At 36.7% G+C, this 23,085-nt stretch overlaps 1 protein-coding gene across 4 annotated transcripts in view; it reads left to right on the top strand.

The window, feature by feature from the left end:
- The window catches only part of wwp2 (WW domain containing E3 ubiquitin protein ligase 2), a 49,939-nt gene extending 27,339 nt beyond the window's left edge, over positions 1 to 22,600 (top strand). For 2 of the 4 annotated variants that reach the window (XM_051883989.1, XM_051883988.1), the window contains exons 11-24: positions 2,692 to 2,746; positions 6,158 to 6,239; positions 8,190 to 8,318; positions 9,991 to 10,069; positions 10,169 to 10,240; positions 12,039 to 12,127; positions 14,039 to 14,198; positions 16,773 to 16,906; positions 17,011 to 17,151; positions 18,761 to 18,881; positions 19,043 to 19,147; positions 19,232 to 19,328; positions 21,492 to 21,564; positions 21,660 to 22,600. In XM_051883989.1, coding sequence (XP_051739949.1) covers positions 2,692 to 2,746; positions 6,158 to 6,239; positions 8,190 to 8,318; positions 9,991 to 10,069; positions 10,169 to 10,240; positions 12,039 to 12,127; positions 14,039 to 14,198; positions 16,773 to 16,906; positions 17,011 to 17,151; positions 18,761 to 18,881; positions 19,043 to 19,147; positions 19,232 to 19,328; positions 21,492 to 21,564; positions 21,660 to 21,759 — 1,437 coding nt within the window. In that variant the 3' untranslated portion in view covers positions 21,760 to 22,600. Of the gene's footprint in view, positions 1 to 2,691; positions 2,747 to 6,157; positions 6,240 to 8,189; positions 8,319 to 9,990; positions 10,070 to 10,168; positions 10,241 to 12,038; positions 12,132 to 14,038; positions 14,199 to 16,772; positions 16,907 to 17,010; positions 17,152 to 18,760; positions 18,882 to 19,042; positions 19,148 to 19,231; positions 19,329 to 21,491; positions 21,565 to 21,659 lie in introns of all 4 variants that reach the window. The other 2 variants (XM_051883987.1, XM_051883990.1) reach the window with 2 other exon arrangements.
- The last annotated feature ends 485 nt before the right edge of the window (positions 22,601 to 23,085 follow it).

The raw sequence follows: 23,085 nt of genomic DNA, 5'->3' as shown, positions 1-23,085 counted from the left end.
AAACAAGGGTAAAATGGCCATTGTGAGATGCCAGTTCAAACTTTGCTTAGTCAGAGGTCTTGGCTGCAACCATAGGAACGCCTCTTGAGTTTAAAATGAATGTAATGACACTGTAAAGGCCCATAGGAAAATGGCAGAACTCTTTGTGAGGGACCCCTTTACTTTACTTATTCATATACAAAATCATGTATGAAGACCTATTTATACAGTAAAAATGGTGCGAAAGGTGTACAATATTATCTGGAAAATATTAACATATATTTATGTATAGCATAAACTATAACTATATAAAATTAAGTAACTGCCATTTATCTCATGATTACAGACCAGTCTTTAGTAAACAGAATAAAATAGTAATTCTCTAAATTTAATTTTATTCATTATATTATTCATTTATAAATAAATATTATATTAATTTGGTTTTATTTACATTTTCATTTTTATTTATATTTTCTTTTTACATTTTTCTCTGAACTTTTTTCACTGACCCCCCTAACACCCCCTTAAAATTCTGTCATTAATTACACACCCTCATGTCGTAAGACTTGTTCATCTTCAGAACACAAATGAAGATCTTTTTGATGAAATCTAAGAGATTTCTGTCCCTCCATTGACCGTCTATGCAACTACCACTTTGACGCTTAAAAAAAGTTCATAAAGAGATCATAAAACTAGTCCATATGAATTGAGCAGTTTAGTCCAGATTTGAAGACACTCAATCACTTTATATGATGAACAGATTTAATTTACGCTTTTATTCATATAAACGTTGATCAGCGAACATAAACAGAAGCTCAACCGAACCTGGTAGATGCGCGAGAACAAACCTCTTGTGGAAGCTGCGTAACACACGAGAATGAACCTCATTGGTTCTTGCTGAAGCTTAAACATGCTGCGTTACACGAGAATGAACCTCATTGGTTCTTGCAGAAGTTTAAACGTGCTGCGTAACACGAGAATGAACCTCATTGGTTCTTGCTGAAGCTCAAACGTGCTGCATAACACCAGAATGAATCTCACTGGTTCTTGCTGAATGCTGAAGCTCAAACGTGCTGCGTAACACGAAAATGAACCTCACTGGTTCTTGCAGAAGCTCAAACGTGCTGTGTAACACATGAGAATGAACCTCATTGGTTCTTGTGGAAGCTCAAAATGTGCAGCGTAACATGAGAATAAACCTCATTGGTTCTTGCAGAAGCTCGAAATGTGCAGCGTAACATGAGAATGAACCTCATTGGTTCTTGCAGAAGCTCAAATGTGCTGCGTAATACGAGAATGAACCTCATTGGTTCTTGTGGAAGCTCAGTCGTGTTGTGTAACATGAGAATGATTGTCATTGGTTCTTGGACGTTCTCAATTGGTTCTCAATTCATATGGATTAGTTATACAATCTCTTTATGAATTTTTTTGAAGCGTCAAAGTGGTAATTGCGTAGACTGTCAATGGAGGGACAGAAAGCTCTCAGATTTCATTAAAAAGGGCATAACATTGACAATAACATTGACTTAGCCAATGGTGTGAGTTTTGATTGATGGTGTAGAAAACTGGAATTACATTCTGCATACTGCAGATGATTAAGCACTAAATTTAGTCTAGAGGCGAGTATTAAACGATATATCCTAGAATCTAATTTTCGTCAGCATTTAATTGGGATTCATTTTTATATGCATTTTTGTTTTAAGAAAATGCTTAATGTTGCACCTAGTTTTAAAATACACTGTTCCATACAGGAACTCCATAGGGGAAAATTATTATATGTTCCATAGGGGACCGTCTGAAAGTGGATTTGTGTAGATAAAATTGATTATTGAAAAGTATAAATTCTCTTTCAAAAAGCACATAGTTTCATGACGTTGGGCAATAGGCATAGTTTAGCATGTATTAAAATATTTAGATTTAGCCTTTGGTTTTAAAAGTCTGCTGTTCATTTAGCTTCATAAAGCAAAGAAAGTTTTTAAATCTACTTTATACCTTTTTTTTATACCACGTTCAGGGTATAAATTCACAAACATGCCCACAGAGTGTGTTTGTCTGTTTTTCATTTATAATTATGCCTAAAGCACACACACTGGGTGGATGTTTTCAGTGCCAAACACACACATGTGCGCACAGAGTAAACACGGCCGTGGTGGGTGAATAAAGGTGCTTTTGTCCGGCTGGGGGCTGGGCCTCTGGAGCGCTCATGAATGTTCACTTCAGTCCGCTCAGACATCGCGCCTCCCTGTGTACTTTCACAGCTCCGCTAGAAGAGGACGGAGGCATGGGTGGGGTCGGGATTGGACGGATGGAGACAGGGTGGGGTTTTCAAGCAGCCAGTGAGATCATTGGAACACTGCATGCATATGTGTGTCAGTGTGTGTGTCTTTTTCTGCCCGTAGCAGGCATGTAGCACTTGGACGGCGCTGGCTAGGCACTTGAGCACCTCCGTCAGTCTCTGTTATGAGATTAGGAGGCAAACTCTGTGATCTGTTGGGTTCAGCACCTTCTAGAAACACCTCTTAGAATCACAGGGTTTTTTTGTAGGTAGAAGCCCACCGGCAGCTGGAATCTGTATATTCCTGCTGTTATTTGGGTTGGTACTAGTTTATTTGAACAGGTTTCTGTGAGTTCTGGTGTGAGGGGAGGTGTTGCGAAAAGGTTCAAAAAAAGTGTCCTAACTACAGTCTGTTTCTCTCTCTCTCTCTCTCACAGCCATCTGGAGGTCCCGTGGAGAATGACCCACTCGGTGCTCTTCCTCCAGGCTGGGGTAAGTCATCATTCATGCTTTATCTTCAGGTGAGGTGTCTCTTAAGAGGTCAATATGAGCTTTTTTTATGTTAACTTTAGTAGTAGAGACTAGAGAGAGGCCTATAATCAGCTAGGCCTAAGGTTTTTTTTATTACCAGTATTCATACTTTTCTAGTACTGCATCTACTGATAAATAGTAGAATTTGGTTGATCACACAACACCATAACAAAAACCGTGACAGTTTTTGAGTGACGTAACTTATTTTATGTATTGCTTTTTACGTAACATGGCATATTAACAGTTGAACATAGCCCAAAACAAAGACGAAAAGACATTTTACATGCATGTAATAGTTATGATTAATGTACAATCAGACGCAAAATAAACTCCAACATGAAGCAGAGGCTGTCCTATCGTTATCCCAGTTATTACATGGCTACTTACTGAATGAATAAATGAATGGGCGTGAAGTATTGTTTGGAGTTGATTCTGTGAGAAGGGACAGTGGCGAGTGATACGATTATAGACTTGAATCTAGCACAGTGTAGGAAATTGATTGTCAGGAATACAGTTTAGTGCTAATTATGCAAAACATTTTGTGTTTCATTAGAGAGATTTATAATAATAATCATTATAATTATTACAGTCAAGTATCATTCAAAATAAATTTTTTTAATGATGTAATTAAAGTCACATCTTCATATCCAAAGTTGGGGAAAGTTACTTTTAAAAGTAATGCATTACAATATCGCGTTACTCCCTAAAAAGTAACTAATTGCGTAACTTAGTTACTTTTTATGAAAAGTAATGTGTTACATTACTTTTGCATTACTTTTTTTTCGTCTGGGCTTGCTTGTTATTTTGGCAAATGTTAAGGCCCTTTCACACAAAAAGTGAAATGAATAAACCTCAGACTGAAGGAAATGCATATTTACGCCTGTACAGTAGAGGGCGCAGCTCAAACAAACCTTTCAGCTGTGCTGCCATTCTGGATTAAAGAAAGGATACAGGAGAAGATAGTTTAACACTCTTATTTCTAAATCCAATTTTGCTTATTAGTATGGTTGTTAGATCATTGAAGGTCAGCAGCATTGGTTAATAAAGTGAGATTAAATACATAAAGTATATTTGTGTACTTTAATATAGTTAATTATTACATGTTTGCATAAAATTCTGAGATTGCATTTTACTGTTTTTATTCATTTTGAGGAATACTGAATGTTTTTGTGCAAGTGAGATGAGTAAATGCCTGTTCACATGTATTCTAGAACTACAATAATCATGTTCACACAGCGAACATCTCTGCACTTTATTTCTCTCAACATGGAGACAGGAGAGCTGTCAGTCAATAAATGTGAAAAAGTAACTTGCGTTACTTATTTGAAAAAGTAATTTAGATATTTTGTTGTAAATTGAAAAAGTAATGCATTGCTTTACTAGTTACTTGAAAAAGTAATCTGATTACATAACTCAAGTTAGTTGTAATGCATTACCCCTAACACAGTTCATATCTTATTTTATCTTACACTTAAAATTAAATAATCTGTATCCTTATCTGTTATTGAAAAAACAAAACAAAACAATTTAAAATCTTATTTCTGTTAAAAACGCTGGTTTTCTTTTTTTCAGAAGTATATAACTTTGCGAAATGGAGTTGGGAAATCTCTGTGGTGAGGGGGTTAAAGAGAGGGAAAAAAGCAGAAAAAGAGAGTGTTGTGTGAGCAGTAATGTGAGGGCTACTGTGTGCTCCACAAACGACTGTTAATGAAAACAAGATGTCAGACGGAGAGTGAATGGGGGGGTGAGGGGTATGTTACTCTCACAGGGCAGAGTGCTGTGTCTTTTTTTGTGGAAAAGTAATTGGCCAGCAGATTTTCTCTTTTCTTTTTTGCTCTTTAAATTGTTAAGGCTTCTGTCCGTCTCTGTTCTGGTAAACCCAGTCGAAAAGCTGAAGTGAAATGCGAGAAGGTATGTCGGAGCACGTGCTAGTGAGATGCCCCACTGACTCGTGAGTTTTCAGTCAGCTCTGTCAGATTTGACACCGTCTTACTCATCAGCCAGTGGGGAGATTGAAAGAGGATAACATTACATTTGTGTATTTTTCAATATGAAAATGAATAGTTCACTCAATCCATCAGAAGCACTATGAAGAACATTATTAATGAAAGAACAGCTTAAATTAAGTAAATAAAACTACAGTAATTTTGTATTTAAAAAAAATAAAAAAAGATGAGGGTGAGTAAATAATGACAGATTTAATTTTTAGGTGAACAGTTCTCAGTGTATCTTCTCTAAACAATCGGACCCAGTAACACTATTACATCACTGTACGTTAAACAGGAAGCAACAATTACAATTTTTTGTAATGCGTAACCATCTTGTACATAACACTTAGCTTTTTATCTTGGTTTTGGGCTATGACTAACTGTTAAGCTTAAAGGATTAGTTCACTTTAGAATTAAAATTTCCCGATAATTTACTCACCCCCATGTCATCCAAGATGTTCATGTCTTTCTTTCTTCAGTCGAAAAGAAATGAAGGTTTTTGATGAAAACATTCCAGGATTTTTCTTCATATAGTGGACTTCAACAGTTACCAATGGGTTGAAGGTCCAAATTGCAGTTTCAGTGCAGCTTCAAAGGGCTCTACAAGATCCCAGCCGAGGAATAAGGGTCTTATCTAGTGAAAAGATCGGTCATTTTCTAAAAATTAATAAAGATTATATACATTTTAACCACAAATGCTCATCTTGCACTAGCTCTGTGAAGCGCCACGCATTACGTAATCACGTTGAAAAGGTCACGCGGAGGAAGTACAGCGGTAGGGCAAAAAACTCTATCTTTTTTTTGTCCTCCAATTTCATCCGACATCGACATCGTTGTTTTACCTTTTTTTTTTTTTTTTTTGTAAAGGGCGCTTTGCTTAGTCTTTGCACGTTCACTTTGTGAACGCTCAATCGGTACTTCCGCCTACGTCACGCGTGACCTTTCCAACATGATTACGTAATGCATGGAGCATCGCAGAACAGTGCAAGATGAGCCTTTGTGGTTAAAAAGTATAGACATTTTTATTTGACCAATCGTTTCTCTAGATAAGACCCTTATTCCTCGTCTGGGATTGTGTAGAGGTCTTTAAAGCTGCACTGAAACTGACATTTGGACCTTGAACCCGTTGAACCCCAGTGAAGTCCACTATATGGAGAAAAATCCTGGAATGTTTTCCTCAAAAACCTTAATTTCTTTTCGACTGCAGAAAGAAAGACATAAACATCTTGGATGACATGGGGGTGAGTAAATGATCAGGAAATTTGAATTCTAATGTGAACTAATCCTTTAAAGTAAGTTTGCGACCATTCTGAATGAAAAACAGATGCATGTAATGACATGTACGCTTAAAATGACCTATTAAATGTGCTCTGTTTTCCCTCAGAGAAACGTCAGGACAATGGAAGAGTGTACTATGTCAATCACAACACCCGAACTACGCAGTGGGAGGACCCTCGAACCCAAGGGTAATCATGTCCTTCTGTCATGTGACCTGTACAGTCCATAGCAAGCGATCTGTAGATTCCAGTGGAGTTTGTCAGAGTTCAGTCAGCGGGTGTTAAATGGTGTGAAGCGTCAGTTTACCAGCGTTGGGGAAGCGACTCTGAAACTGCTAAGCTACAAGCAGGTCATAATTCAGTTAAGATGCCCTTTTGAAAATGTAGTTGGCAATACAAGTTACTAATGATGGGTAGCTTAAAGCCTTAAAGCTACAAGCAACATGCTTTGATCAAGGTGACTTAAAGGGATAGTTCACCCCAAAATTAAAATTATCCCATGATTTACTCACCCTCAAGCCACCCTAGGTGTGCATAACTATGATTGACTTCTTTCAGTCAAACACAATCAGAGTTCTAGCTCTTCCGAGCTTTATAATGGGAATGAATGGGGAGGTGTGATTTTGAAGCCCAAAAAAGTGCATCCATCCATCATAAAAGTAATCCATACGACTCCAGGGGTTACTAAAGGCCTTTTGAAGCGAAGCGATGGGTTTTTTGTTGGAAAAATATCCATATTTAAAACTTTATAAACTATAATAACCAGTTTCTGACAAACATTAGTGCCAAAGTCGAGTTCTGACGCATGATGCAAGACGTAGGAGTATCATAAGCTTAGACGCCTCTCACGGTTCAAACAAATAGGGCTTTGCAACAAACTCAAGCTCCTCTTCTCTTATATAAAAATCCTCTGACATTTCTCTTTAAAAATTCTCATTTTAGACTTCTAATTCGTGACCGATGTTTTGTTTTGCTCTCTCTGAGCTTCCGCGTTCGTCATTACGTCATATGTCGTGTCAGAGGTTACGCTTCAATTATAAGTCGACTTGCGTACGGATGTTTGTCGAAAGCTGGTTATTATAGTTTATAAAGTTGTAAATATGGATATTTTTCTTACAAAAACCCATCGCTTTGCTTCAGAAGGCCTTTATTAACCCCCTGGAGTCGTATGGATTACTTTTATGATGGATGAAAGCGCTTTTTTGGGCTTCAAAATTTTGAGCCCCATTCACTACCATTATAAAGCTTGGAAGAGCCAGGATATTTTTTAATGTAACTCTGATTGTGTTCTTCTCAAAGAAGATAGTCATATACACCTAGGATGGCTTGAGGGTGAATGAATCATGGGATAATTTTCATTTTTGAGTGAACTATCCCTTTAAGTTGACACATATGACATCTCAAATATTGAATTTTAATTTCAACTGGCACTAAATTTTTTAATGTCACGCCATATAATGTGCCAAAAAAAAATATGAAGCGCTGTAATGCCACTTGTCAGAAAAGTGGACAAGAGTTGGCTAAAATTGCCAGTTTTAATCTGATTTGCTTCCATGATGCTGATTTGTTAGCTCTGTTACGTCTCACCGCCCTTTGGAAACAAAGTCGTGTTTGAAGTTTCCGAGCTGTTAAAATGAGCGGTATATACACAAGCATAAATCTGTTTTTAAGAACGTTTTCCAATTTCAGATTTGCCAACAACTAAATATTGCGTAACAAATGAACTGCGCTTAATTGCTTTACGTCAGTCTGACAGGCCTTTTCCTGTATAAGCGGATGGCTCTTGGCCATGCAGTTCATAACATCACACTTTTTATGCCTGGCTCTGTAAACTACAGGGAAAGCTGCGTTACTTTTAAGGTTGCTGCGTCTAGTTGCTTCCTCACCCGCACTGGTATATTCTTATCAGTCCGTTGATAGAGACCCAGTGAATACCACACATTATCAAACTCATCCACTTAAGCTGCAAAACATTGTTTATTTGTTTGCTCATTTTTATTTTTGCATTTTGTTTATTTGTACATTGCGTTTTAGATTTGACAGAAAAACAGCATGTTACTTTACATTTGAGCCCCCCCAGTCTTATGTGTGTAGCGTCCAGCAGGGTGCGCTGCTCTCACTGCCCTCCTCCATTTGCAGGATGATCCAGGAGCCGCCCCTGCCGCCCGGCTGGGAGATGAAGTACACTGCAGAGGGGGTGCGATACTTTGTGGACCACAATTCTCGCACCACCACCTTTAAAGACCCTCGACCAGGCTTTGAGTCAGGGTAAACATCACACACGATATAGTTTAGATTGCTTGTTTTGATTGTATGTGAAGGGAAGGAGGTGTTCACTGCGATAGAGAGACAGACACACAGTATATCAAGGACCTGATGGTGATACGGGTCCACAGCAACTTCCCACCCACTTAAATGGGTTTTTCAGTATATCTTGAGAGCAGATGGCCAATACATTGTAGGTCTATGACACATAATAAAGTTCAAAATTTAAATATAACCTATATGTACACTACCATTCAAAAGTGTAACATTTTGGTAACACTTTACGGTAAGGTTTCATTTGTTAACAGTAGTTAACTACATAAGTTAAAATGAACTAACGATAAATAATACTTACTTTACTGTATTATTAACGATAAATAATACAGCATTTGTTCATTTCTACATTTAATACATTATTATAATGTATTAAATGTAATAATACATTTACAATCAAAAGTTGTATCTGTTAACATTAATGCACTATGAACAAACAATGAACAATCATATTTTTATTAACTAATGTTCACAAATGAGACCTTATAGTAAAGTGTTACCAATGTCTTCTGCTCAACAAGGCTGCATTTATTTAATAAAAATAAAGTAAAAACAGTAATATTGTGAAATTCCAGTTTAAAAGAACTGTTATATATTTGAAGATATTTATGTAATTTATTCTTATGGCAAAGCTACATTTTCTTATGTCACATGATCACTCAATATGCTGATTTGGTGCTCAATTATCAATTATTATTGGTGCTCATTTATTAATATTGGTTCTTATTATTATCAACGTTAACCGTTTTTGCTGCTTAATATTTCAGGATTCTTTGAATAGAAAGTTCGAAAGAACAGCATTTATCTAAAATAGAAATCTTTTGTAACGTTATAAACATCTTAATATCTCCTCGCTGAATATTGAAATATTAGTTTCTTTAAAACAATTGTACTTGACCTAAACTTTTGAATGGAAGAATATCACAAAATATTAATCAGCAAAAACTGTTTGATAATAATCAGAAATGTCTCTTGAGCAGCACATCAGCCTATTAGAATGATTTCTGAAGGATCATGTGACACTGAAGACTGGAGTAATGATACTGAAAATTCAGCTTTGCCATCACAGGAATAAATTACATTTTAAAATATATTCAAATAGAACACAAATTGTATTGTTTTTGATTAATAAATGCAGCCTTGGTGAGCAGAAGAGACTTCTTACATAAACATTAAAAGAATTTAATGATTGCACACTTTTGGTAGTGTAGTATATACACAGAATATTATTATTTTTTTCTTTCTTTGTTTCTCTCAGTATCTCCTTTGTTCCTTTCATACATATTTTTGTTGTCTTAAACATCATATGTCTTAAATTCCTCTCTAAAGTCAAGTGAAATGCCTTTTGCTCACAGCTGTGCAGCCCAAGACTCCCTAAATCTGCCTTGTGTAAATGACAGTCTTTTATCTGATCCGAATCCCACATTCTGTCTGTATGATGCGTCACATTCACCTGTTTATGGACTGACTTTATTCTGCCGTTTGTAAAGTTCAGTTTATCCTGTTTTCCTTTTCATTGCTCATGTCTGTTTAAGTGCGTCTGAAGCTCCACACTCATGGAACAAATGACATCAGAATGTCCTCACAGTGCTTTGGCTTTATTTTCTGTCTTCCTGTTTAGTTCGAGGCAGGGTGGGTCTCCGGGCGCATACGACCGCAGCTTCAGGTGGAAATATCACCAGTTCCGCTTCTTGTGTCATGTGAGTTGTTCAAACCACACAGGCCTTATGCTAGTGCAACATTTTTGTCATCAGCAAATTAATGTATGGGCTCCTGTTTTTTCTGGCCTCTTTACACAGTCCAACGCGCTGCCCAGTCATGTGAAGATCTCCGTATCTCGACAGACTCTGTTTGAGGACTCATTTCAACAGGTCAGTGAATGAGGATGTGGTGCAGGGCTGCTCAACTTCTGTAATAATCACCAGAACTGTTTACACTGGAGGCAGACGATAGTTTTGTCATAATTTGTGTTGCAAATTTATTGCACACATTTTTGACTGTCATACTGCCCAGGGCTGCGTTTCTGCTCTCAAGTAGATCGTAGAACCATTGCCAGCTTTTGGAGTTAGCACAATGATGACATGCCTGCAAAATGGCTTTAGTGATGCATGTTGTATAGAGGTTGTCCCAATAAATTTTTTTTTATATCAATAAAGGCACAGAACAATTTTGTCCCCCCAGTTCATTATCATAGATCATTATGATTTTGGCTTGTACAGTCTCAAAAAAACTTTCTTGACTGTATACAATTTATCTGTTAAATTCATTCCATTAAACCCTCTTACCAATTTTATTTTAAGGAAAATTATCAAACAGTATTTTTTTTAAGTCCCCTTGTAGTCAATAATTTTATCCCTTCTTCTTTGATCACAAAAATTACATATTTAAATGTTTTTTCCTTGAAAAAAATTTCTTCATGCCTCAAAATAGCTTCAATGTAACTCTACACCCTTGCCTCATTTAGTATACGCGGTTCTATGAATATGCAAATTAGCCCCGCCTCCACTCACTCACACCAGCTCAGAGATCCATTCGTTGACGATCACGTTGACGTAATTGCTTACAAGGTAGTTTGTGATGTCATAAACAGTAGCAATTTCAAACCACTTTTTTGAGACTGTCTTTGGTTCACTGCAGTTTTAAACAGAAAATACTCATCGATAGTGTTGACTTATGAATTTGCATATGGTTGGTCTTAAAGCACATTAAAAACACCACAAAGACATAAACAACATTAAAAACTTGACTTTCGCCACAGGGGGACTTTAATTTATGGCCAGTATTAGATCATCAATGACAACAAATCAAATTGATCCAGATTATGGATACCTTCATTTAGGCTAAACGGCTCATTAAAAACAGATCACGATTCTCCCACAATTCCGAACAGACAACTTAATAAAATTACATGTAATTTACTAGAAGTATTGACAAAATGTTAATTGCTGCAGTCTGTTTAAAATGTTTAATTACTCTGAATGAATTATTTAAAAAAAAAAAAAATGGTTTGAGTGAATGATTCAATGACTCACTTATAAATGCTGGTTTCATTACTGGATGAATCAGTGTTTTGAACGAATCTCTCAGTTACATAAATTTTTATGTCACTTGTCGCCACCTACTGGTGTAACGATGTAACTGATACAATCATTATTTGAAGCACCAAGTTACTTTCAAAAGATGATTTGCTGTATTTTGATTGCTAGTGTAGACATCAGTGTTTATATCTGAACTATAAACTTTTATCTTAGTACTTCTGTGATAATTTGAATGAATGTAAGACAGAAATAATGACACTGCGTGGTTGAAAAGACTGTTTGTGAATCTGTTTCATACCTATACATGACAACGGCTCTCTCTGGCTTAACGGCAACACCAAGACAAATTTGAATGTTCCGGTGTGATTTTGACAAAGGTTTAATAAACACAGGAGAATCATTGTCATTTAGGAATGAGATCACATTGGTGTTTGAATCGAGATTGTGATCTTTTAACAATTAATCGTGCAGCTCTACAGCTCATATAATTTTAGTTTGATCTCCTGAGGTGGACAAGCATCATTTCCTTGAACAACACTTTCGTGAAAATTAACTTCAATTTTTAAGACTTTCAAGCCCTATTGTGTCAACTGAGATTCTAATGAGAATGCCATCTTGTTTTTTCTCTCAGATCATGAATATGAAGCCGTATGACCTCCGTCGGAGGCTCTACATCATCATGAGAGGAGAGGAGGGACTGGATTACGGAGGAATAGCCAGGCAAGTTGATTGTGAACACCTGTGGCATCTTGCTGTTCGTCATCCTCACGTTCAGTGTGTTTCTTGTTTCGGGGAGGCTGTGGTGTAACTTTGCTCGTTTGGTGTCTGGACCTCATAGTTGTCTTCCTGTGTCTGTGTCTGTCTTCCTGTGTCCTGTCAGTGGTTTTACCCTATGGTAGGTTACGTCATGCTGTTCTACCACAGGGTAGAACCACGGACGGGATGTCTGGAGGTGTCTGCGTCGTCCTGTGGTGTGACAAAACCACCCCCACCCCCAATCATGGTCCCCTCTTTGCCCCTTTACCTTCTTTCCAAACACTCCCTGGGATCAAAGGTCAGGCCTTGGGTTCTGCTGAACTGGTTATGATTTGATGTGTGTGTTCGTGTTGCTGAATCTGTCTTCATCTTCATCACTTTGTGGCACTGTACACACTGTCCATCTCAGGAATTTGTATTGCATTTGTTTTTCATTTTTAATAATTGTTTTGATTCCATTTTTTTTTTTTTTTAACAATGATTTGTATTCCATTTTATTTTTATTTAATTGTTTTATTTCACAGAAAGGTATGGAAGCTTGCTTCCGCCATGAAACAAAAAAATTGTAAAGTCGGAATTGCAAGTTATAAAGTCAGAATTGCGTGAGCGTGATATAGTAAAAATTGCGTGATATAGTCAAAATTGCGTGATATAAAGTCAAAATTGCGAGTTATAAAGTCAAAATTGCGTGATATAAAGTCAGAATTGCAAGTGATAAGGTCAAAATTGCGTGATGTTAAAGTCAGAATTGCGAGTTATAAAGTCAGAATTGCGTGATGTTAAAGTCAGAATTGCAAGTTATAAAGTCAGAATTGCGTTGTAAAGTCAGAATTCCGTTATAAAGTCAGAATTGCGAGATATAAAGTCGGAATTGCGCAATATAAAGTCAGAATTGCGAGATATAAAGTCAGAATTGTGAGTTATAAAGTCCGAATGGCGAGATGCAAAAGTCAGAATTGCAAGTTATAAAGTCAGAATTGCGAGTTATAAAGTCAGAATTGAGTGATATAAACACAATTGTGAGGAAAAAAGTCAGAATTGCGAGTTTTTCTCAGAATTGTGAGATATAAACTTGCAGTTGCGTGTTATAATGTATAATGTGAGGTAAAAAAGACTAAAGTTTATATCATGCAATTCTGACTTTATAACTCGCAATTCTGACTTTCTGACTTGCAATTGCAAGTTTAAATCTCACAATTCTAAGAAAAAAGTCAGAAATGTGAGGGGAAAAAAAGTCGCAATTAACTTTTTTATTTTTTTTATATTTAGTGGCGGAAACAAGCTTCCATAGAAAGGTCCCTTTTATTATGTGCAATTTGTTTTCTTTTGTTTGATTTGCCTCAAACAGCAGCTCAATGATTTCAAGTTTGTAGGCAAAAACAAATTGTGCCTACATATCACTTTCTTTACAAAAGTAAATTTTGTAAAAAAAAAAAAAAAAAAAAAAAAAGTATTTTCAAGGAAAAGCAGCCAAAATTTTTCCAGCATATATTGACATCCTATGCTTTTTAAACAGTACTGACTGTCTATTCTTTCCCATTACTTTCATAAGTAGTGGTTGTATAATGAAATGCTTTGTGCAAGGCTTCTGTCAAGATTTAAACAATTAAATGTTCCCTTTACTGAAGACTTATGTTTAAATCATTCCTAATTTAATATCTAAAAAAGTATTGAATTACAAATGTAAAAACCATTTCAATTTGTTAGTATCCAAAAAACATCCTCAAACTATCTTTATTCTTGCATAATTTGCCAACACAGTTTGTCTCAGTGATGTGGGAATATTTAGGTGGCATATGACTGGTTATAATGCCAGCTAGAGACGACAGTACGAGTGTTGTTACTGACTCTATTTCTCTTTGTCTCTGTCTATAGGGAGTGGTTTTTCTTGCTGTCTCACGAGGTGTTGAACCCCATGTACTGTCTGTTTGAGTATGCTGGTAAAAACAACTACTGTCTGCAGATAAACCCTGCGTCTTCCATCAACCCCGACCACCTCACTTACTTCCGCTTCATCGGACGCTTCATTGCCATGGTGAGAATGCCTCGAGACTCTAGCAGGCCCTGTTTACATCTGGTATTGAGATGTAACTAATCAACTTAACTACCTCTGGAAGTGATCGAAAATGGACAAGCTCAAAACCTTTATTTAGCATCGTTGTCATCCGATCGACCCAAACTTACGTGTGTGTGTGTGTGTGTGTATCTCAGGGCATGAAAATGAAATGATCATATTCTGATATAGTGACTGGTGTTATATTGAGATCCAGAGAGAACACAAGCTGTTTCTCTCACTCCTCAGGAGCCCGTGCCAGCCTGGGTTTAACATTCTCAAACATTTATTAGAGATTCTCTATGCTGGGTTGAATTCTTTCTCAGCCCTTGTGTTTCTCCTATTTTGTGCTTGTTCTGAACAGCCTGTATGACTCTGGGCGTCTGTGTTGTTTTTGGAGCTCATTCCCAAAGCTCTGTGCTGTTACATTAAACAGTTTAATGTCCTTTACAACAAAATCACATTTCTGTGTGTTTATGAAGTCTGTGTGTATATATATATATATATATATATATATATATATATATATATATATATATATATATATATAAAATATATATATATATATTTATATTATTTATATATATATATATATATATATATATATATATATATATATATATATATAATATAGAGAGAGAGAGAGAGAGAAAAGAGAATTTAAGCAAAAGCAAACCTGGAATGTTAGATGATGTAATTCACTAAACCATTTTGCCACTGGAGTGTGCAGTGTTTCAAGTCCTAATAAACCAGGCACTAGATGTACGCTATAATATATGAAAAAACTATATGATGCAAAACTGCTCTAAATACACTTTAGGAAAGAACGTTAACATTTAATATACACGTTTAACTATCAAATCTGAGGTTTACGAAGTATTTGTGAACCCAGAGGAGAGTTTTCAGGAAGTTCGTGCATAATTACTCTGAATTTACTTAAATATTTGCGAAAGTTTCATGAATGAGGCCCACTGATATAATATTTTAACATTTAAAGGGTTAGTTCACCCAGAAATGAAAATTCGGTCATTTATCATGTCGTTCCACACCCTTAAGACCTTCGTTCATCTTCAGAACACAAATTAAGATATTTTTGATGAAATCCGAGAGGTTTCTGACCTCCCTCCTTGCGCACAAAAAGTATTCTCGTCGCTTCATAACATTAAGGTTGAATCACATGGATTATTTTAACAATGTATTTACTACCTTTCTGGACCTTAAACTTGGTAATGACATTCCTGTCTATAGGGAGGTCAGAAACCTCTCGGATTTCATCAAAAATATCTTCATTTGTGTTCAAAAGATGAACGAAGGTCTTACGGGTTTGGAACGACATGAAGGTGAGTAATTAATGACAGAAATTTCATTTTTGGGTGAACTAACCCTTTAAGATCCGATGATGCAATCACAGATATTTATTTTTCAGTGAGCCACAGTACTGTAGCAAATACATCACACAGACATATGTCCAGTATTAGCTTCAAAATTGTTGGTCACAAATCATTATTTATGATTCGATACTCTTTTTATTTTTTCAGTGTTATAAGAAACATAAAATACTACTAATAATGTAAGACAATGTTATGGTTCCGTTATTGAAGGTTAAACCGTTATTGCAGCTACAGTATTTCTGTTATCGTGACAAACAGGTTTCTGGTGACCTTTTAAAATGGTGTTGTCACACGAGCGGTAAGATGAGTAACAGCTTTGAACGACGAGTGTTTATGTCTGCTGCACTAACATTACATGAAGCTTTATCAGATTTGCATCATTGTTTGATATTGAATTGGATTTACATCCATTTGCAGTTTTTTTTTCCCTCTCTTTTTCTCTTTACAATGATGCAGCAGAATTGCCCTATAACTCTTGAAAATGGACACGATATATTTCAGACACATTTAATAGGACATGAATGTTTATAATGGCCATTAATTCACCCTCCAGCCATGATGTCATACTGTATTTACAGCACTCAGACTGGACTCATTTTGTAAAGTTACAGTGTGTCTAAAAATCTTATCCGATAAACAAAAGAAGAAGAAAAAATTGTTCCTGAATTTAAACCTGGTTCGGCAGAATTTGACAAATCAGCTGTTAATGATCTGTGACCGCATACCTAGTTGATGCAAAACGTTTCCATGGATTTGTTCCTGAAATTAATTTTTAAATGTAAAAAAATTCTATGTATAAATGCTGCATTCATAATAATTAAAATATTTATCAAAATCCTTTCTAAAATAGATTTAGATACCATGCGCCATTTTGACCCAGTTGACAATTATTAATTTTTAATGGAATGTTGCAGTATTATAAATATCCATGCACATTATTATTATTATTATTTAAAGCATATATATATTAATCATAAACTAAACCTTCCCCTCTCACAACGACTTGTATGCAATAAGCTTGTCCAATAGATGAGTTTCACTCCCTCGCCTCCAGCAAACTGTCATCCATAACAATTGGTGGAAAAAGTTGCAATTTCCGTTTCATGCTGACTTCAACTACCTGTTTTGTTTTTATGACCTTCGACCTGTGATTGGCTCTCTGCAGGCACTGTATCATGGAAAGTTCATCGACACTGGCTTCACTCTACCTTTCTACAAGCGCATGCTTAACAAGAAACCCACCCTGAAAGACCTGGAGTCCATCGACCCTGAGTTTTACAACTCCATCATGTGGGTCAAGTGAGTATCAAGACTGGTTTAATTCATTCACCGACATTCATTGAGTTAATAATTCTGTGGCAAACTGTGCATTACATGACGTCGATGCTGGTGTACGTTCACAGAGAGAATGATTTGGAGGAGTGTGGCGTGGAGCTGTACTTCGCTCAGGACATGGAGATTTTGGGCAAGGTGACGACACACCAGCTGAAGAACGATGGAGAAAATGAACTCGTCACTCAGGACAACAAGGAGGAGTATATTGGGTACAGCTGCCCTGTTCATCTTCTTTTTGACTATAAAGGCCCATTCACAGTGCTCCGATAGATGGCAACAGACACTTTGTCGGGTTGTGTTGGATCAGTGTGTTACCCCTGTTGGCGTCTGTCAGAGCTTGTTTTCGCTGATTGAACATGCTGAATCGCCACTTGTCGGTGACGTACTGTAATCTGGTGATTGTCGGCGTCTGTCGGTGCAGTGTGAACTGGTCTTGAGAGTATTACTGGCCAGTTAACAGACAACTTTCATCCATTGAGGTGTTCCGTACACTAATAACAGGAACTGTCCTTAGAGATAGTTAAAGGATTAGTTCACTTTCAAATGAAAATTACCCCAAGCTTTACTCACCCTCAAGCCATCCTAGGTGTATATGACTATCTTCTTTCTGATGAACACAATCTGAGTTATATTAATAAATATCCTGATGCATTCGAGCTTTATAATGGCAGTGAATGGGACCAACAAGTATGAGCTGAAGAAAGTGCTTCTATCCACATCCATCCATCGTAAATGTGTACTCCACATGGCTCCGGGGGGTTAATAAAGTTCTTCTGAAGCGAAGCGATGCGTTTGTCTAAAGAAAAAAATCCATATTTAACAAGTTATGAAGTAAAATATCTAGCTTCCACCAGACTGCCTTCCGTATTCAAGGTATGATGAAAGTGTAAAACTCTCGCAGTTCAAAAAGCTTACGCTACATCCGACGCCATTCCATAATTTTCATTTGAAAGTGAACTAATCCTTTAATTTTTTTTTTTTTTTTTTGATGTTAGAATACTAATCCTATCCCAGTTTATTATTCAACTCCAGTTTAAGAGTCAGTTGACTGTTAGAGAAACCTGTTTGAAATTCTTTGCAACTCTGGCTGGTGATGCTAGTTGTGCAGAAATTCCACACTTCATTTTTTTTTTTTTTTAACCATTAAAGGGGACCTATTATGCCCCTTTTTACAAGATGTAAAATAAGTCTCTGATGTCCCCCGAGAGTGTATGTGAAGTTTCAAGTTTCAGCTCAAAATTCCCCACAGTTTTTTATAGCATGTTAAAATTGCCGCTTTTTGGGGGTGAGCAAAAACATGCACCGTTTTTGTTTGCATCCCTTTAAATTCAAATGAGCTGGTCTTTCAAGTAGAGGGCGGAGTTTCAAGAGATCATGCTCTGGCATACCAGTATAAGACAGATTGCCAGAACAGCAGCAGCAACAACAAAAGAGGACACTCTCACGCACTGAAAATGTCAGTAGCAGTGTTCAGCTTTATATGTTTGAACTGGAGTTGTTGAAAAGACCCTCATTTGTTAAGCAGTCCTGTGCAAATTAATTGGCACAAACGAATAAGACTGCTTCATATTTATGGAAATTATAAAAAAAAAAAAAAAAAAAAAGTGGATTTTACCATTTATAGGCTGGTTGTTCTCACACACTGCGGACACATGTCGGTGTTCAAACACCTTATAAAGTGAATTTTGCATAATAGGTCCCTTTTAAGCTACAATCACCCTCATCTATTCATTTTTTTTCTTCTTACACTCCTTTTCTTTTTTAAAAGGACTGTTCCTTTAACAGTGATTTTAAACTCATTGCATGTTTTTCTTGCAGTCTGCTTACTGACTGGCGGTTCACACGTGGGGTGGAGGAACAAACAAAAGCCTTCCTGGATGGCTTCAATGAGGTCGTGCCTCTGGAGTGGTTGCGTTATTTTGATGAGAAAGAGTTGGAGGTGGGTGGTGTTGGGGTTTTTTTTTTTTTTTTTTAGCAAGGACTTGACATTTATAACAGTCCAATAAAAAACCCTCATCTATACAAAGACACAAACGTTAGTGGCATCACTGAGAAAACAGATGTAAATAACTGGGTTATTGTGATTGTTTCTTGCTCCAGCTGATGTTGTGCGGGATGCAGGAAATCGATCTGAATGACTGGCAGAAGAACACCATCTATCGGCATTACACCAAAAACAGCAAGCAAATTCACTGGTTCTGGCAGGTAATTCACACGTCCAGTCAAATGCAGTCACAGCTGCTCCTGCTTTTTCTCTTTTTACTAGATATATTTCATTGTGTGTCACAGGTTGTAAAGGAAATGGACAATGAAAAGAGAATTCGCCTTCTGCAGTTCGTCACAGGAACTTGTCGACTGCCGGTTGGAGGGTTTGCAGAACTGATAGGTACAGCTTAATGCATTTTGATAACACTATTTACCATAATAGTAATAATTTAAAAAAAAAAATTTAGTTAACTAATTAGTTACATTTTCCTTATTACTATTATTCTGAGCACCAGTAGTAATCTTCTGCAAGATGAACACATTAATTTAATAATTTCGTCCTTTAGACAGTTTTCATACAACATGAAATTACTGCATGCTATGAAAATCTCAGATATTGAGCATTTCATGCTTGTTTCTTTGGCTTTATTGTATTGATTACTTATTTATTTTCAACTTTTTGGTTGATAAGCCTAACAGTATTGATGAAACAAAGGGAAAAGCTTGAAAAAATTTGAAATTTTTTGATTTATTGGTGGCACTGTCCATGAATAGGGTACAAAATATGTAATACTGCCTTCACGTGATATCGGAAATGTCCTATTTCCCACTTCTGAAGTCGTGATTACGAGCTCGATTAAGTGCTTTGTTTGGTGGAAAGAACAGGAATTATGGAGGACACCAGGTTTATTCTTGCCTATTTATTGAGAAAATCTTACTAAAGCCAAAATGATATTTAGCGTCCCATTCTTTGACATACATATAAACATTCACCATGCTCTCTTGACAGCTTGCTGACAATTCTGAATTTTTCGGTCAAATACAGACTATTTTTGCTGTATATAAAACATACAATACGATTCAAATGATTATTAAAAAAATATGTTTTATCACCAAGCAGCTTTGAGCTCTTTACATGTGACCTAAAGTCTTTCCACATTGTACATATTCAAAAATGACAGATAATTAATTTTCAGTAGAGAAAAATTTGCTTTTACACCGTAAGGATGTCCATTATGAGTCAATCAGTCTTTTGAACATCCTCAGTTTTACAAGAGTCCAAGGATCAATAAGCTGAAACTCTATTGTAATTGTTAAAATTTCCAAGGATCAGCATTCTCCCTTAAAAGTGTTCGGGCAGACCAATTCAATTCATGCTCTCTAAGGGCCGCCAAAACATTAGAAGTGGGCGGAGCCACTTTTACTAAAATGGCTATAACTCGTGAACGGAATGAGATATTTTCACCAAACTTGGAACAGGTGTGTATGGGCTCAATCTTTGGTCTCGTGAAAAAAAAAAAACCCTGGCAACCGGCCGCTTGGTGGCACAATAACAGGAAAAAAAACATGAAAATGGCTATAACTACTTAACCGTTAGTCGGATTGACTTGAAAATTGGCCTGCAGTGTCTTTGTCCGAGGTGCCATGATTGTCTATGAGGACAGTGGTGTATCTCAAAAAGCATGGCCGATCGGAGCGAAACTCACTGGGCTTGTTTGACTCATTGCCCTAGAGGCCTGTGAGAAATTCGAAAGAAATCGGCCACCGGGGGCGCCTTCACGTTTTTCACTTGCGTGAAGGATTGTATATCATGCAATTTTTCGCACACACTCACAACATTCATACCACATGATAGAACTCCTCATTCTGAGCAACTTTGCCGCTGCCCATCGAATCGTTCATTAAACATTGGAGAGATTATTTCAAAAGCCAACTTTCGTGAACTAGTCCTAGGTTTTTGGCTCAATATCAATAACTGTTAAAAAGCTTTAAAACATATATTTATTGGCTGTAAATGGTCGAGATGGTTACAGGCTTGCTAATTAAAACATATAATACCTTTTTTACGCTTGTGCTTAAAGGCTTTCAAGCGCTTGAACCCCGATAATTGCTGCTCGCAGCTATATTATTATGATTAAATGTGCACTTTAATGACAAGACAAGGCAACGTAGCTGTTGTGGAAAAAACTAGTAAAGAATAGCAGCAACGGCATCAATCGTTCTTCCCTCCGCCATGTTTAAAGTTTATGGCCCGCCCAATTTTGGAACTGGGGTATCAAAATTATCCCTGAGCTTCCCAGTGGTAAATATGACTTGAGAGGGCATTCATGTCCAATTTCTAACTAGGAAACTCGTATTTACAATATTTCGGATAGCATGTGAAGGCAGCATAAATACAGTATGGTTTGCAGTAAATTATACAATTACAGTTTGATCAAGTCTTTTCACCATGCAGCTTTGAGCTCTTTACATGTGACCTGAAGTTTGTCCACATTGTACATATTCAATGTTTAGAAGTGTAAATATTTCTAATAGTTTATCATTTTATGCCCTCGTTGTCTAGGAAGTAACGGGCCACAGAAATTTTGCATAGACAAAGTGGGGAAGGAAACATGGCTGCCTAGAAGTCACACTTGGTGAGACTCAAATGTTCAACCTAATCTGACAAATAATAGAAAAGAACCGTTTTCAAACTGTTTTGTGACATATCCCTCCTGTCTAACATTTTCAGCTTTAATCGTCTGGATCTGCCACCCTATAAGAACATGGAGCAGCTCCGAGAAAAACTTCTGTTCGCCATCGAGGAAACTGAGGGATTCGGACAAGAGTGACGAGACTCATTAAATCTCAGCATGGAAAGGACTGGAGCAAGAAAATTATTAACCAGTTTCTTGTGACTAGGCCATTAATACCACTAATGTGGACAAACTGTTGAAGAGACTGGCAGCAGATTTACACTTCAATTACTAGTTAACCTAAAAATGAAAACTCACCCTCACACTGTTCCAAACTGATGTACTGTTATAGAATAATTATGAGGAATGCTCACTATGAACTGAAAAAGAGCTGTGGGACGATTCTTCAAACTTCACCTTTTGTGTTCCACAGAACAAATAACAGGTTTGGAAAGACATGAGGATGAGTAAAACATCAGTTTTGGGTTTAACTATTCCTTTAAACAGCAGAGCAGAAACAATGATGGACCAGCAGCACATAAATGATTTATGCGAATGTGATATTTCATTTGGCCACTTCTTGGAATCATAACTTCACATTACATTTTTATGCAGAGAAAGCAATGCAAATTATGACACAGTTCACTGCATTATTTCATTAACAAGATTTTTAAATGAATTCCCTGATTTGTCTAAATCAAAATGTGATCAATCCTGATTTTCCAGCGTGAGGTGAAATTCTGAACCGCCTTCCTTATAATGCAGCATTCAACACAGAAATATTACTACTAATAATAAAATAAACAGCAGCAAATGTCACGGACCGCATAGCTGGAGCGTGTGTGTGTCATATCAGTGTATATGGACTAGAGGACCACTGAGATGGAAAATAATTGTTTTAAAGAGATTGAACAGACATGACTTCATTATTTTGTGACATGCCATGCTACACTGTACATAGTTGAAATAAAATCCAGTTATGGACTGTGAAAATGTGGATTGTGGCGTAAAAAATCCTTTTTACACAACGTGACATATTAGGTAGAGAAACAAAACTCTTCCAGGTCTACCTCTTAAGGTTTGCTTTTCTGCAGGACAACCAGTAGTTAAAAGAGCCTCATTTTGGAACAAAATATGTATTCATTTTGACCATTAATGGTGTTTTATGAGGTCTTTGTTTTTAATAATAATTTAAAAATCATGTATCTAATTTGTTTGGCATTCATTTTTTATAACAAAGAATTACTGTCCTCAATACTGCTGCCCATCTCAACAAGCATTTTAAAGGTGAAGTAAGCAATTTATGAGAAACACTGTTGATATTTGAAATCAACCCAAACACACACACCCCTCCCTCCATTGCTCCGCCCCCAAAATAACAAACACACAATGCAAGAGTGGATGTCTCTATCATACCCCAAGTGTCCAGCCCACCCTGAGAGTCCTGTGACCTGTACATGTTAAATCTGAAAAAAATATTAA

Source organism: Ctenopharyngodon idella, chromosome 24, assembly GCF_019924925.1.
Source record: "Ctenopharyngodon idella isolate HZGC_01 chromosome 24, HZGC01, whole genome shotgun sequence".
Classification (NCBI taxonomy): domain Eukaryota; kingdom Metazoa; phylum Chordata; class Actinopteri; order Cypriniformes; family Xenocyprididae; genus Ctenopharyngodon; species Ctenopharyngodon idella.
This window is presented reverse-complemented; position numbering and strand designations above follow the sequence as displayed.